The following is a 14,566-nucleotide window of genomic DNA, read 5'->3' on the forward strand; positions in this document are numbered from 1 at the left end:
GCTTCATGCAAATAGTAGAGAAATGTTGCTTTGTTTTGAGCAACAGCTCTTAGGTGATAAAAATGCTTTGATTTGAATTGTTGACAGTCCAAAAGCATTCTTTCGCTTTTATAATTTCAGAAAAGAAAAACATTTGAGGTTTGTGTTTTGCATAGCTAAATTAAGAAATGGTAGTGGAAATATCTGGATTGCCTTGCTGTGTGCCGTTATGGTATTTGTATGTAGTTCCTGTTCGGTGCGCTGCGGTTTAATGTTATATGTTGTTTATTGTGTTCGTGTCTGCTATACATCTGCTAGTCATATTTCAACATGACTAATAACAGTCTCTGGATCTGGTCTGAGTTAATGACATGTGGGTGAGTGGCCAAAGCGAGGGCATCGGGTGTAATGGAGCTCATTTCTGGGCCTTTTAAGTGTCTCGCAGGCAGCGAGGGAATATTAATGAGCCTGAACAAAATGGCTGGAGGGACAAGAATAGGAAATGGAGAGGATCTGATGTCATTGCAGATGCCTTTCCGTGTGAGAAGCAGACCTGGGTCAAATGCGTAATTGTTTTGAATTCAAATACTTTTCTAAGCTTTACTGAGCTTGTCTGGTGTATTGGAACCTATGAAATACTATCAAAGTGAAAATTCAGCCTTCTGGTGCTCTTGCTTGCCTCTTCTGTGCCAGGCAAGATCAGTAGAGCACAGATAAGTATTTGAATCCAAAATGCACGTATTTGACCCAGATCTTGTGAGAAGTGAATACTGTAGGGATCATGGTTTTATGTGTTTACGCCTCAGCATTTTGTGTCCACAGCTTCCACCCGCCGTGTCTATCTGACCTATGAGAACCCTCTGTCAGAGCCTGTGGGCGGGCGCAAAGTGGTGCAGATGTTCCTGAACGACTGGGACAGCATCAACCGGCTTTACCAGTGTGTGCAGGATTTTGCTCAGTCCCTGCCAGGTGAGCACAACACGGCCCTGAATATAATGACTATATTTCATGCAAGTAATTTTACCCGACATATTATTTACGCACACCATACCTGGGTCAAATATGTATTTGTTTTGGATTGAAATACTGATTGTTTTTCACCCAGGTCTGACACACACAAACACACACACGCATACATGCCTTAATAGTCTATTTTCATTGTGTTCCATTACATAAAACAGAAAGTACTGTTATTTTTGGAATAATCCATCTCCTCAGCTAGAGACTCATTTGATGGCATGTGTGGACAGCGTTCCCTCGCCAGCGAAAGCAACTCTGCCGACGCGCGAGTGCCAGGCCAGCTGGGAACGGAGACGTCTCGCGTGTGTGACGTGTCGCAGCTCAGCACTCTCCCGCATGTTTATTCATGATGTCTCAACCCCCTTTCCTGTCTCCTTTCTCACCCACCCTCCCTCCCCCCGACAGACATCCCTTCCTATCTCAGCCTCTTCGCTGAGATCCGGCTGTTTAATTACCGCAAGCTGGTCCTGTGCTACGGCAGCTCCAGGGGGAGTTCGGTGAGTGCGAGTCGGGGAATCTCCTTTGCATGGAAGCAAAGTTGCAGGCATGGAGGCCTCAGCTCCTGCCAGGGTTGGGTTGTGAATCGCTCGCAGGGTGTATGTTGCCAAACAAACCGCTCCAAATATGGATGGGATGTTACCGTAAACGGTCAGCAGACAAATGGCAGCTCTTCATTCAGTGAGCACTTGGAAAATTAATTAGGTATTTATTCGACTCATATTTTAGACTTAATAAGTCTGCTGCTGTAGCCTATCCACTTAGAGGTTTGACATGTTGTATGTTCAGAGATGCTCTTCTGTATACCACTGTTGTGTGGTTATTTGCGTTACTGTCACCTTCCTGTCAGCTTTGATCAGTCTGGCCCTTCTCCTGTGACTCATTAACAACTCTCACTCTCATTAACAACGCGTTCTTAATACCACGGTCAAAGCCACTTAGATCACATTTCTTCCCCATTCTGACATTTGGTCTGAAAAACAGCTGAACCTCTTGACTACGTCTGCATGCTTTTAAGCATTTAGTTGCTGCCACATGATTGACTGATTAAATATTTGCATTAACAAGTTGGGGTTCATTAGGCCTACCTCATAAAATGCTCACTGAGTATTCACATCTTGCGTATCATAACTTAACATCTTGGCAGTGAGGTGCTCTTTGAAACAAAGGCTATTTCTCATTTGTGATGAAAGAAAACGTAGTCGAAATTAAGATGTACAAATTGGGCTTCCTTTCAAAAGCTCCTAGGTAGTATTGGATATATTAAAAAACCTTTGCTGTGTCCACAGAAATGGTAAAATGGACAAACGGGAAACAGACACCAAAGCAGGCTTTGTCAGGCTGTGAGGGCAGAGTAGTATTGATACTTACTATTTCATTATGCATTGTGGTAAGAATATAAAATGTGACTGTGACTACTGAACCATCACTGTAAGGATTATGTTAGTGAGAGTTTAGTGAGGCTTTATATTGTATTTATATGAGCTTGTGATGCAGCTCCACAGTAACTGCCCAGAGCATCCATTTTGTTCCTAGCCAGTGAAATTTGTGAAAAATGCTGCCCTTGAGTTATGGTCTGAGGGTGAGCCTGCTCTTATTCCCCAGAAAATTTTGTAGGCAAGCACAGAAGCTGTATTGTGACTGGTTGGGCACTCATGTGCTTACAAAGACTGCTCTGTCTTGCCTTGCTCCCCGCAAATCTTAGTTTAGCGTCATTGCCTCAGCCTTGGGAATCTCACCACAGTTTGCTTGCCCGTGGGGCGTATTATGGTTCAGTATTAATGTTCTTGGCACCAGCTTGATGTCTGCTCAGCATTTTGAGAATGATTGAGGTGTTTGATGTGCATGTCTGGTGATGGTTGCCATATTCCTAGAAGTCCAACATGTCAAATCCAGAGTCCAGAGTTAAAGGATGTGATGGATCTCCAGAAACTCCTGAATGGTCATTAAGAAAACAAATGGAATTTGCTAGTCATGATTTTGATGTGGACCATGTACTCGGAAACAATAAAAAATATTTAAAATGAAAGCTTGCCACTTGTCTCGTATAATGTTGCACATAGTTTAGTGTATGCTAATGTCCCTATCCCGGATTAGGAACAGTTTTATCAGGTTTGGTGAGACTCGGCTTTCCAATTTCTCTCCTCCAGGTCACGATCCAGTGGAACTCCTCAACTCAGCGGTTCCACATCTCTCTCGGCACGGTGGGGCCCAACTCCGGCTGCAGCAACTGCCACAACATCATCCTGCACCAGCTGCAAGAAATGTTCAACAAGACTCCCACAGTGTTGCAGTTGCTGCAGGTATCCCCATCCACTTCTGTCCATTACAACAGCGACTTCATGATATTGACCCTCATCTGAAGGAACTGCTGATACTGTGTAATGTTGAATGGGCTGACGACATCTCAGGAAATGGAACTGATATCGTCAGCCATGTCTTTGACGTTATACATTTACCTATTTGGCAAAGGGTGACTTACCAAGTATTAGACATTAGTGTTGAATGCTGATTGTTTCTGTGTAGAAATTGAGTGTATTCTTTAGCACATTCCTAAAGAACTCTAGTTACAATTAATCAATGAATCATAACTCCTTGTCTTGGGTTTGAGTGCAATCATAGTGCTATGGGAACCTTCAATTCTCCAACTTTCCCAGTGTGGAGAGTGGTTGTTGGATGAAAGAAGGTCTTCATGAAATTCTGGATAGTCGTTCCTGGCTGCTAGAATCCACTTATTCTTTTTCTTTTTTTCTGCTAGCATAATAGAAATGATGTTATGAAACGTTGACTATTTTAAGAGGGATTTGCCAATAATTAGTTTCCTCCTTCCCGTAGGTGCTGTCGGATACCCAGGCCCCTCTCAATGCCATCAACAAGCTGCCCACAGTGCCGATGCTGGGCCTGACCCAGAGGACCAACACGGCCTACCAGTGCTTCTCCATCCTGCCACAGTCGCCCACCCACATCCGGCTGGCCTTCCGCAACATGTACTGCATCGACATCTACTGCCGCAGCCGGGGCGTGGTGGCCATCCGCGACGGCGCCTACAGCCTCTTCGACAACACCAAGATCGTGGAGGGCTTCTACCCAGCTCCAGGACTCAAGGTATACCCTCTCTCTCGCTTCGAAGAATAATTCTTATCTAGAATTATGTCTCTGCTTTTAAACAAGAGCATTTACTGACCAAATAAATCTGTGTTCTTATATTATATTGTATGTTGTTATTATTGTTGTTCTTCTTATTGTGTATTTTGTGTCAACCATATAATAACATTATCTCTAGTTCTTTTTCAGGAATTTGTTGAGCATTAAGCAATAAGTTCATACAAAACAGAAACAGTCAATCATGAACATGAACAAGTTACTTTTGTTACATGAAGTGTTTTTGCAGGCCAAATAGTGTTTATGTTGTTGATATTATTATTATTAAATGGACCTGATGAGTCCAAATGTAATGATAAGGCGGTGTTTTTGCTGATGTGGTGTGGGTGTCGATGTGCTTGTGTCCTGTCTCCTGTCACCCTGCAGACCTTCCTGAACATGTTTGTGGACAGCAACCAGGATGCACGAAGACGCTCCATTAACGAGGATGACAACCCGCCCTCTCCTGTGGGCGGGGACTCCGTGGACTTGATGTACCAGCTGCAGCCCCAGCAGGTGGGAGGGGCCTCATCATACAGGCCAATGAGCAGCTACACACTGCTGCTGCTCTGTTTTGCCTGTATTCTGCTAATTTGTTCAGCATCCATTCCATTACATTACATTTAGTTGGCACAACTGACATACAGTAAGGTCTCAAAGGTCATAGTAACAACAACAGAACGCTGGTTGGGTAAGGTACAATTCACAAGTATCAGTTGTCTACAGCCATGAACATCATATCATATCAAGCTCACATGGTGAATATAGGCTAAGTCATTCACCATTGTATGTCTTACGAGAAGCCAGGCATGATCCAATAGATATGGTAAACAAATACCACCAAGATGGATTCTTGGAAATGTATTTAATAAATTAATAAATTAATAAACTAATAAATTAATAAACTAATAAATTAATAAATTAATAAATTAATAAATTAAATAAATTGATAGAAATTAAATGTATTTCTTGCTTCTCCTCTCTCCCATTATTGCAGTTTGTGAAGCAGCAGGCAGGGGCCGGAGTGTACCCTCCCCTCACCTCCCCGCCTGCCCCATACCATGCCAACGTGGCACCCTCACCTACCATGATGCCCACGCAGTCTCCAGGTACGTCTGTCTTCCTTGTGTCATTTCACCTGTATAGTGTTATTTACTGCCAAATGTCGAATGCGGAAAAATCATACATAAATTATACATGAAAGACAGTGTATAAAGGATCACGCAGTTTGAAGACTTGCCTATCACAATTATATTCTTTACAAAAAGTGATACGCCCAAGGGTAATTCATTGAAATGTATCACCATATCTCATTAAAAAGAATTTTGGTCCAAGTTGAGAAAATGAAAATATTTAGGAAAAATTTCTCTGTAGTCTGGAGAAGCCACTCGCATTAAACGACAGGAGTCCACTTAAATATAGAAATGCTTTTATATAAAAACATGGAGTCCACATGTGCCTAAGGATGGCCAGCCTAGTTTGTATTGGGTGTAATGATGTGCGAGTGACTGAATTTGTAATATGCCCGAAGTGAGAGTAAACCTGAGGGAAGTTTACACTGTGAATGTGTATGTCTGCGTTCATTTTCTCCCTCTGAATGCTTGTATCTGCAAGCACGTTTACACTGGGCCTACCAGCAGCTACACCTAATGAGTGCAGGAAAGATGTGCCTGCATTAAATCAGACCTTAAAGGAATGCATTTATGGTCACCCTCACCCTTCTGGTCAGAGGTGTTGGTGGAATTTCCACTGTACTGTTTATGCCTGTGTGCATGCCGACTGTTACGCTGATGTCTGATGGAGCTGGTTAATAGGATGATTGCGGGCTGACGGACTCCTCTCATTGGATGCTTATGTGCTTAGGTTGGGGCTGCACAGTGGTGGCAGTTAAGGCATGCACCACTTTGAAATCTTGTGATTTAAGGTGCCATATAAAATGCTCTTCATTATTATGATCACAGAATGTAATATCCTGTTGAAAGTCTGTGCAGATAGTCTACAAGTCTAGTCTACCAATGTGTAAATTACTATATTTCCAGGTGGGCACTTAATACCTCAGCTCCTTTTGCTACAACATGAGTCATTAATCATTTTTTGATGTAATGACAAGGGTCAGGGATTTAACAACAATATGAATTTTACAGCAAGAGTGACTGGTGCTATTCTAAAGTATTCATTCATCACCACTTCATATCTTTAATGTCATCTTTGTGTGTGTGTGTGTGTGTGTGTGTGTGTGTGTGTGTGTGTGTGTGTGTGTGTGTGTGTGATATTTATAAGTTGAGAATTCATATTGCAGTCATTGTTCTATGGGCATATACCTTGGAATGTCTCAGTTTAACCTTCAGAAAAGGATGATAGTGAGACTACACACCATTTCCTCCTGTTTGTGGCTCTAAAGTGAAAGTGATGTCTTATTTCACCAATGGCAATGAACAGTGGTTTCCTGGTTATAGGTTTGAGATCAGTTCTAAGAGGCAGTGATGAAGCTAGACCAGCTTCTTGGTCTCGTATCACAGCAGTCTGCCGTGGCGCTTGGTTTGAGTTCCGTCTGTCGGTCAGACGGTCTCTCTCTCGCTTCAGCAGCCCAATCTCCTAATTTATTTTCTCTGCTCCTTAACTGCATTTCTTCATTCTCCTGAAGCCTGGCCCAAGAACTTTACAAAAGGAGAATTTAAATGCGCTCTCTGGCATATGCCATTGTGTGTTGCTTTAGTCTTGTTTCTGGAATTGGGAGTGTACCTCACAGTGTAGAGATGTCGTTATTTCAGCGGTGCTCAGCAAGGGCCGATCCGCTTCAGGATTTTGTGCAAACTTCAGTTAAACTTTATTATTTAACTGAATGTCTTTATTAGACATTTCTATATGCACCAGCTACAGGTGCAGACTGCAGGTGTATCCTAAAGATTGTACTGTGCTCAAGTACAGGAGTAAACCAACATCATTTCTAGAGCTGTCAGAAAAATAAATTAAGGTAATCGGTTAGAACAGAAACAAGCTCGCTGACGGGCCGGAGTTGTGCACCCCTGCATTATTTGTAAAGAGAAGTAAACCACTGAGCTGTGCAATTGTATGGAAATAAACCACTTCATGGTGTTCAACTTCTTTGCTTTGCTTTTCAGGAACACATCGACCACCCTGTCGTGTTTTAGTTCCTTATAGCCACGCACCCCTCAATCCTCGCTTACTTATCCTTTATCGAGCGCAGAACTACACGCTGCAATATCTCTTCTTCAAGGGGCACATGGCCAAGAGAGTGGCATAAATGAATACGCATACATGGGCTAGGCAATAATGCAGCAACTTCATTCTGGTGATGGATGTAATGAAGTATTCACTGGCGATACAGCTGATAGCTTGCATTTATGTTTCAGGAGCTCTGGACCCCAGCTCTCCTTATGCCATGGTCTCACCCAGCCAGCGCCCTGGCACCTGGCCCGGGTCGCCACAGGTTCCTGGCCCTTCCCCTGGGGCACGGATCCACGGGATGTCGCCAGGAAACCCCTCGCTTCACTCCCCCATTCCGGATGTCTCACACTCTCCACGCGCTGGGACCAGTAAGTCGTTGAGTCCACTACATCTTTTATGGCATTCAATGCCATTTTAGCCAATAAAACGTTCAATAATTGAACACTTGCAATAGTTCACATTCTGACCCTTGAGTCTTCATCCAAACAATTTCCTCTGTTTTATACATTAGTCCGTTGAAACACTCCTAGAGCTGTTGACTTGACCCCCTTTTTTTTTTTTGTGCCCAGTTAGCTATGTAGTTTACTTGAGAGGCTCAAGTCTACAGAAGAGACTCTCAGTCCACAGACTGGAGACAGTGTAGAAAACCATGGTGTTCACAGTGCCCTGCCTATTTATATGCAAATGAATTTGTTCCATCAACAGGCTCCCAAGCAATGTCATCCAACATGGCACCCCATCGTAGGCTACCTCAGCGCTCTTGGGCGGCCTCCATCCCCACTGTGCTTACCCACAGTGCCTTGCATGTGCTACTACTGCCGTCTCCCACACCTTGCCTGGTGCCCGGGCTGGCCGCCAGCTACCTGTGCTCCCCACTGGAGCGGTTCCTTGGCTCCGTTATCATGAGGAGACACCTGCAGAGGATCATCCAGCAGGAGCCCAACGTAAGCCTCTGCGTCCATTGTAATGTAAATGGCAGCTGAAGTGTTTGATTCTCTCATTAGCAGTCTTCCGCACTTTAATCTGCAAGCTCAGTTGGCTTTTCTTAATAGGTTGAGTCCATTGTACTTCCCTCTAGGGTCTTTCAGCGAACTTATCCCCAGTTATGGGTATGCACTTTGTTGTACGTCGCTCTGGATAAGAGCGTCTGCCAAATGCCAATAATGTAATGTAATGTCCATCTGTCTGTCTGTGTACATGCCTGTTCTCCATCTTTTCCTTTGTCTGAACATGTCCTTTTCTATCCAAATGTCTTTAAATGTCCAACTGCTCATCTTTCTCTTAGATACCTAGCTAGCTGACCAACAAGTTGCCAACAACTCCAAATTATTCCGTTTGATTGCTAGCTAGCCGACTATGCCTGTTAGTTTGTAAGGTACAGTACAATGACAATTTATTTCAGATCTTCAGACAAAATGTAATATTAGACAGGGACAAGCATTGAGGTTTCTCTTGGTTAGCAGTGGTTTCCACCTTGCTACTCTCCCAGGAATCCCATTATTGTGGAGTCATGAACACTGACATTATCTGAAGCTAGAGAGGCCTGCAGTTCTTCAGTTGTTCTTCTGGGATCTTCTGTGACCTTGTGGATGAGCGGTCTCTGTGTCCTTGGATAGATTTTGGCAGGCCAGCCACTCCTGGGAAGATTCACCACTGTTCCAACTGTTCTCTGATTAGAGATGATGCCTCTCACTGTGGCTCGATGGAGTCCCAGAACCTTAGAAATGACTTTGAAAGCCTTTCCAGACTGATATATAGACTGAAATACAGACTGATATATAGACTGAAATACAGACTGATACACTGTCTGTTTTTATTCAGACTGTTTTTACACTGATCTAAATTTCCTTTGTGGCGTAGTGTGCTTGTACAAGTTTTGTGGTGACTACTTTTGATGGTAAGGTTCAGTATGAGTGAAGTTACAGCTGCAATCAACCCTGGCTGGTATTAAATTAGCTGGATCTCATTATTAATTACATTGGTTAATTGGTTGATTTAGTAATTAAGGGGAGCATTAATTTTTCACATTTTTTCATTGAATTTGCCTAGAACAAAATGTTTGTTGCAAGTTTGAAGTTTCTTGGAATGACTGTTGACTGCAGCCTTCCACAATCTTCTTGCTTTAAAATGATTTTGGAAATTGTATACAATTTCACATCTTGGTCATTGGTCTTTGGTTTCCGACAACTGACTATCACACAAATTGCGCTTTTAAAAAACCACAAAGCTAGATTGGTAAATAGGAGGCAGCATTAAATTAGTAAATTACTATTACTGTAATGTTGAGCAGGGAAACCAGAGGGAAGGACAATGGCACTAAAACCTTTGTTTATATAAAATTATGACCTCAGTGAAAACAACCCTTATCTATTTGTCTGTGCATGTCTTTCTATTTATTGTGTTATTTTCTCCCCCCACCCTATCAATCTCCATATCTATACATTTCCTTTTCCATTTGTCTGTCTTTACATTCTTCTCTGTCCCAGTCTCTCTGCATACATCTAGTTGACTTACATTCTGACATCATTCTCCATCTTTCTCTTCTTTCTTTTGAGCCATTCTCTTCAGGTCTTCATATCTCTCTGTATTTCTTATTCTTCTCTAATGACATGTCTGTACTTTAAAATGTAAATGTCAGCTGAAGTGTTTGATTCTCTCATTAGCAGTCTTCCGCACTTTAATCTGCAAGCTCAGTTGGCTTTTCTTAATTGGTTGAGTTGGAATGGCCCGGAATGACTCCTGTGAAAATTGACATTATGCTAAGCAGGCCCTCTCAGCAGGTTGGGGAAACTCAAGCCTGTCCACCTCTGCTCTCTCTGGGGATGCACGCAGAATGCAGGAGTCCAATTACCAGGGGAGGTCACTGCATCTGCTGTAGCTTTGTTACTTTAACCATGTGGGCAAATGGAGATGGGTGCTGGTCTGATGGACAGGTGGTGAACCATTGGTCCCATGCCTTTCAGATATCTGTACAAGAGGCTCTGGAGGTGAATGCTAATGATTCAGTGTTCATTGCCTCACTTAAAATTCTGTCAACCACATACCAGCTCTACAGGATTTATCTTGTATTACTTTGTTACTTTTACATTGTAGTAGCCATTTTTTGGGAAGCACATAAAACCCACCCCCATCCTGCTAACCTACAGCATTTGAAGTAATCTGCTTGCTTATTGTTTCTCCATTTAAATGTGTAGTCTGATATATATATATATATATATATATATATATGTGTGTGTGTGTGTGTGTGTGTGTGTGTGTGTGTGTATATATATATATATATATATATAAAAACGCACTTGAGGGGAGTGGCCACTTGAAGGCCCAGTAGATCACTGCTTTGTTCCTGCTTGTCTACAGTGCTTGTCTACTGTGGGATTGATTCATCTTATGCATGTGGGTAGTATGTTTGGTTTATGGTTGGACTGTTCCCTCTGCAGCTCAACATCCTTACCTCCAATGAGCCTGGCGTCATCAATTTTAAGACCGATGCACTGAAGTGCAGGGTGGCACTGAACCCCAAGACTTACCAGACCCTGCAGTTGAAGGTGACCCCTGAAAATGTGGGCCCATGGTCCCAGGAGGAGTTGCAGGTGCTGGAGAAGTTCTTTGAGACAAGGGTGAGACCACACGCACCTACATGCACACGTTTCCTCTTGAAACTAAGAAAACATTGTAAACAAGATGTCCATATGAAAAGGATCTGAATGCAAAAAGCCCATTGTGTTTACGTGCAAGTAAAGCAGACTTGAGCTAACTGCGGCCTGATCGATGCTAGAAGACTGACTGAGCAGAACAGGCTAATGTGTGAAACCACCTACCAACTCCTCTCAATGAGTCCATGAGGGTTGTTAAAGCCCCCTCTGTTGCTTTGATGTGTGGTGGGCGTTCAGCTGATTTCCTGTGAGACCCACTTCCTGACAGTTGAAAGGAGGCTCACTCCCTGCCTACTCACCCTGGGCTGCGCTTGCTGTTTCCGAGGCGGATCTCTGACGTCAAGCGTGTCCTGCATCTTTTCGAGAGCAGTGACTTGGGGCGTGTGAGCATTCGGTCGTGGGTGGTGGTGTTAAGTGATCTTACCGTGTTCTTACCATGTCGCTTCATGCAAGAGCAGGGCCAGAGCAGAGAGGAAGTGAAACATGTGATTCAGCCTTTGTTATGCAGTTTGTGTGGCATTTCACTGCAGTTGTACCAATTTGTTTGTAGCTTTGCTTATGTTTAGCTCTAGCAGTTGTTTTCTGGACCTGTTAAATGCAGCTTCTGTAAGTCACTTCAGTTACAGGTGTCTGGTTTGGGGGCTCATCTTGTGCTGGTGGGTCAAGATGAGTGTATGGTACGTGGAGTCATTCTCACATTGTAGTTAATATCATTCTTGTTCTCAATGTCCCCCATCAGGTGGCTGGCCCTCCATTTAAGTACAACACGCTAAATGCCTTCACTAAGCTTCTGGGCGCGCCCACCAACATTCTCAGAGACTGTGTCCGCATCATGAAGCTGGAGCTGGTGAGTCTGCTGAGTATTGCTACCATCAGTGTCCAGTTCAATTCAGGAAATGCATCAATGTCCCACAGTTTCCGGATTCATTTTCCTGAACTGACTGTATGGAAGTGGAATTGATCTCAACTCTGATAGACGTAACATATGGGTGTATAGTAACCAGGTGGTCAGCTCCAACTTTTCCATGCCCTTCCTTTTTCTTAGCAACATGAGGTTCTTGTTAACAACAGATGCTTCCAGTGCTGCATTCATTCACTCTTTTGACGGGTATTAATGCAGAGGTGTGCCCAAGAACAGAACATCCATTGTCACTGCTATTTTCCCCTTGGCCAAACCCCTTCTTGAATGCGCATAAATCTGGGATGTTTCCTCTTCAGTGATCTAGTGATGGAACATTCAAAGTTAAGAGTATGAACCTGACTTATCTGGTTGATGTATAGCAAATGTGGGGAAAGCATGCCTTTGCGGTTTGACTGTGTGTGGGGGTGGACGGGTGGGTGGACACGGCTGGTGTCCAGGTGTCCAGGTCCATGATGCTGGCTCTCATGTGCTTCAGTCCCCAGACCAGGCGGCCCAGCTCAAATGGAACGTGCAGTTCTGCTTAACCATTCCCCCCAGCGCCCCGCCCATTGCACCCCCGGGAACTATAGCTGTGGTGCTCAAATCCAAGATGCTGTTCTTTGTGAGTACACCCGCTCTCTTATACTGGGAGAGAATCGGCAACACAAGGAAAGACACTGTGGTTCTACCAATACTTTTTTATGCATTGCACCCATTGTCTTGTAGGAAACCGGTGTAAGCATCAGACCTGGGTTCAAATGGTAGTTATTAAAATACTCTTGTGTGCTCCATTGATCTTGCCTGGGGAATTTGAGTAATTTGAGGCATTTGCAAGGAGGGGCAGATGGGTAAGTTTAGTCAAATGTAGAAAAGTGTTTGTATCAAAAAAAAAACTAGCTATTTGAGCCCAGGTCTGCGTCTACCATGTATTGATTTTTCTGGAGCGAATACTTTTACACATGCCAAAACCTTGCCTTAACCCTTTCAGTCCATATGAAGTGGCTCCACTCAAATCCCAGGGGGTTTTGGTTTTGGTTGAGAAAATTGAGAAAGTTGGGAAGATAGGAGGGTTTTAATTGGGGCTCAAAAAAATAAATAAATTCATGTAGATTCTTTGAAAACTTATTTTACAGTGGCATATGGCACTCTTGCGACTGAAAGGCTAAGAACAGTGTGTGTAGATTGTAATCCATGTCCCGTCCAACCCCCCCAGCTCCAGCTGACCCAGCGGCTGGTAGCGCCCCAGGAGCCCATGAGCATCATAGTGCCCATCGTGTACGACATGGCCACAGGGCTGACCCAGCAGGCAGACATACCGCGTCAGCACAGCTCCTCTGGGGCGGCTGCTCTCATGGTCAGCACCATCCTCAGGAGGTTCAACGAAGTGCACCCGCCCCGCCAGGGTGAGAGCCTTTCTGTCTGCGTTTACTCCGTGAACCCGCTTGCGTCTGTGTCTGTGTCTGTGTCTGTGTCTGTGTCTGTGTCTGTGTCTGTGTCTGTGTCTGTGTCTGTGTCTGTGTCTGTCTCTGTCTCTGTCTCTGTCTCTGTCTCTGTCTTGGAGGTTCATTTGTTCTATTGGTAAAAGGCACTTCACTGGTACAATATTTTATTGTTATTAAGGTTATTCCATTTAAGTGTATGATGCAATAACTTACCTTTTAAGCAGAAGGAAAGCTGTAATTAAGGAAAGAAAAGCATCTATACAGATATTCCAGAATGCAATCTTGGGGTGAAATGTTATTTGGAAAAGAAAGCCTTCATAGGGTGCTAAAATACTGCCCACTGTAATTCTGTTGCTTCCGTCTATATCATAATTGGCTTTAATCTCTTATTTCCTTCCTTTCCCTCCTCAGGTGAATGCACAATATTTGCTTCTGTTCATGATCTCATGGCCAACCTCACACTGTCCCCTGGTGGACGTCCATAGATTGACCTCCATTTCTCCGAAGCAGCTCTGGACATTGTATGCACTGGTTACAAATTAGGCGGTCAAGTCAAGAAACCTTTCAACTGCAGCTATAGGATTCGCTTATCCCAGGTGTACACCATTCATCAGAAATGGAAAGAGAGTGGACTGTGATCAGCGATCAAACCTTTTGTTTTTCTATACAAATACATTTTGTAATATTTAAAGAGGCAATCAAGGACCTCTTGAATTTGCAAGCGGTAAATCTCTTTGAAGTAAATGAGAATTGTATTTTTCAGACTTATTTCTTTCATTGGGAAAAGGTAATAAGCCAGTGAGTTTGAGGTTTGTATACCTACAGCTGTACATTTGTATATTACAGTGTTTTAAAAAGAATACAGATGATGTTTTGCAAGAAACTTTATTCAGATTCATTTTTATACCAATACTATTGAGGAATTGGAGCAGTTTTCTTTCTTAATGTTGTCAGTAAATATCCTTTCTTTCTGATGTCATGACAGAAATTAAACACTTTTCTGTTAAGGCTGTCAATTTTATTACTATAAATCCGCATTTATAAGCATTGTTTTATTATGGTTGCCTATGAGGGCTAAAGCAAGAATCTAAGACTGATTGTCTGTCTTGAAGCACTATTTAATAAACCTATAAACTAAAACGACACATCAAATGTTGTGCTTTTTGAAGTTGCATGATTGTATGGATTTTTTAGTTTGCAATTTCACATGCCATGACTGATTCCTTTAAAACAAGTTCCACTTG

The 14,566-nt window shown here is 43.1% G+C and overlaps 1 protein-coding gene across 1 annotated transcript in view; it reads left to right on the forward strand.

The window, feature by feature from the left end:
* Positions 1-14,465, forward strand: part of LOC133124017 (mediator of RNA polymerase II transcription subunit 14-like) — a 29,647-nt gene extending 15,182 nt beyond the window's left edge. Inside the window, exons 18-30 of the mRNA XM_061234822.1 lie at positions 802-948; positions 1,405-1,496; positions 3,147-3,299; positions 3,832-4,101; positions 4,525-4,653; positions 5,135-5,246; positions 7,512-7,694; positions 8,032-8,270; positions 10,764-10,943; positions 11,719-11,826; positions 12,377-12,502; positions 13,094-13,283; positions 13,734-14,465. Of these exons, the coding sequence (XP_061090806.1) occupies positions 802-948; positions 1,405-1,496; positions 3,147-3,299; positions 3,832-4,101; positions 4,525-4,653; positions 5,135-5,246; positions 7,512-7,694; positions 8,032-8,270; positions 10,764-10,943; positions 11,719-11,826; positions 12,377-12,502; positions 13,094-13,283; positions 13,734-13,807 (2,003 nt within the window). The 3' untranslated portion in view covers positions 13,808-14,465. The remainder of the gene's footprint in view (positions 1-801; positions 949-1,404; positions 1,497-3,146; positions 3,300-3,831; positions 4,102-4,524; positions 4,654-5,134; positions 5,247-7,511; positions 7,695-8,031; positions 8,271-10,763; positions 10,944-11,718; positions 11,827-12,376; positions 12,503-13,093; positions 13,284-13,733) is intronic.
* Positions 14,466-14,566: the final 101 nt, after the last annotated feature.

This window comes from Conger conger, chromosome 3 (assembly GCF_963514075.1).
Source record: "Conger conger chromosome 3, fConCon1.1, whole genome shotgun sequence".
NCBI lineage: Eukaryota > Metazoa > Chordata > Actinopteri > Anguilliformes > Congridae > Conger > Conger conger.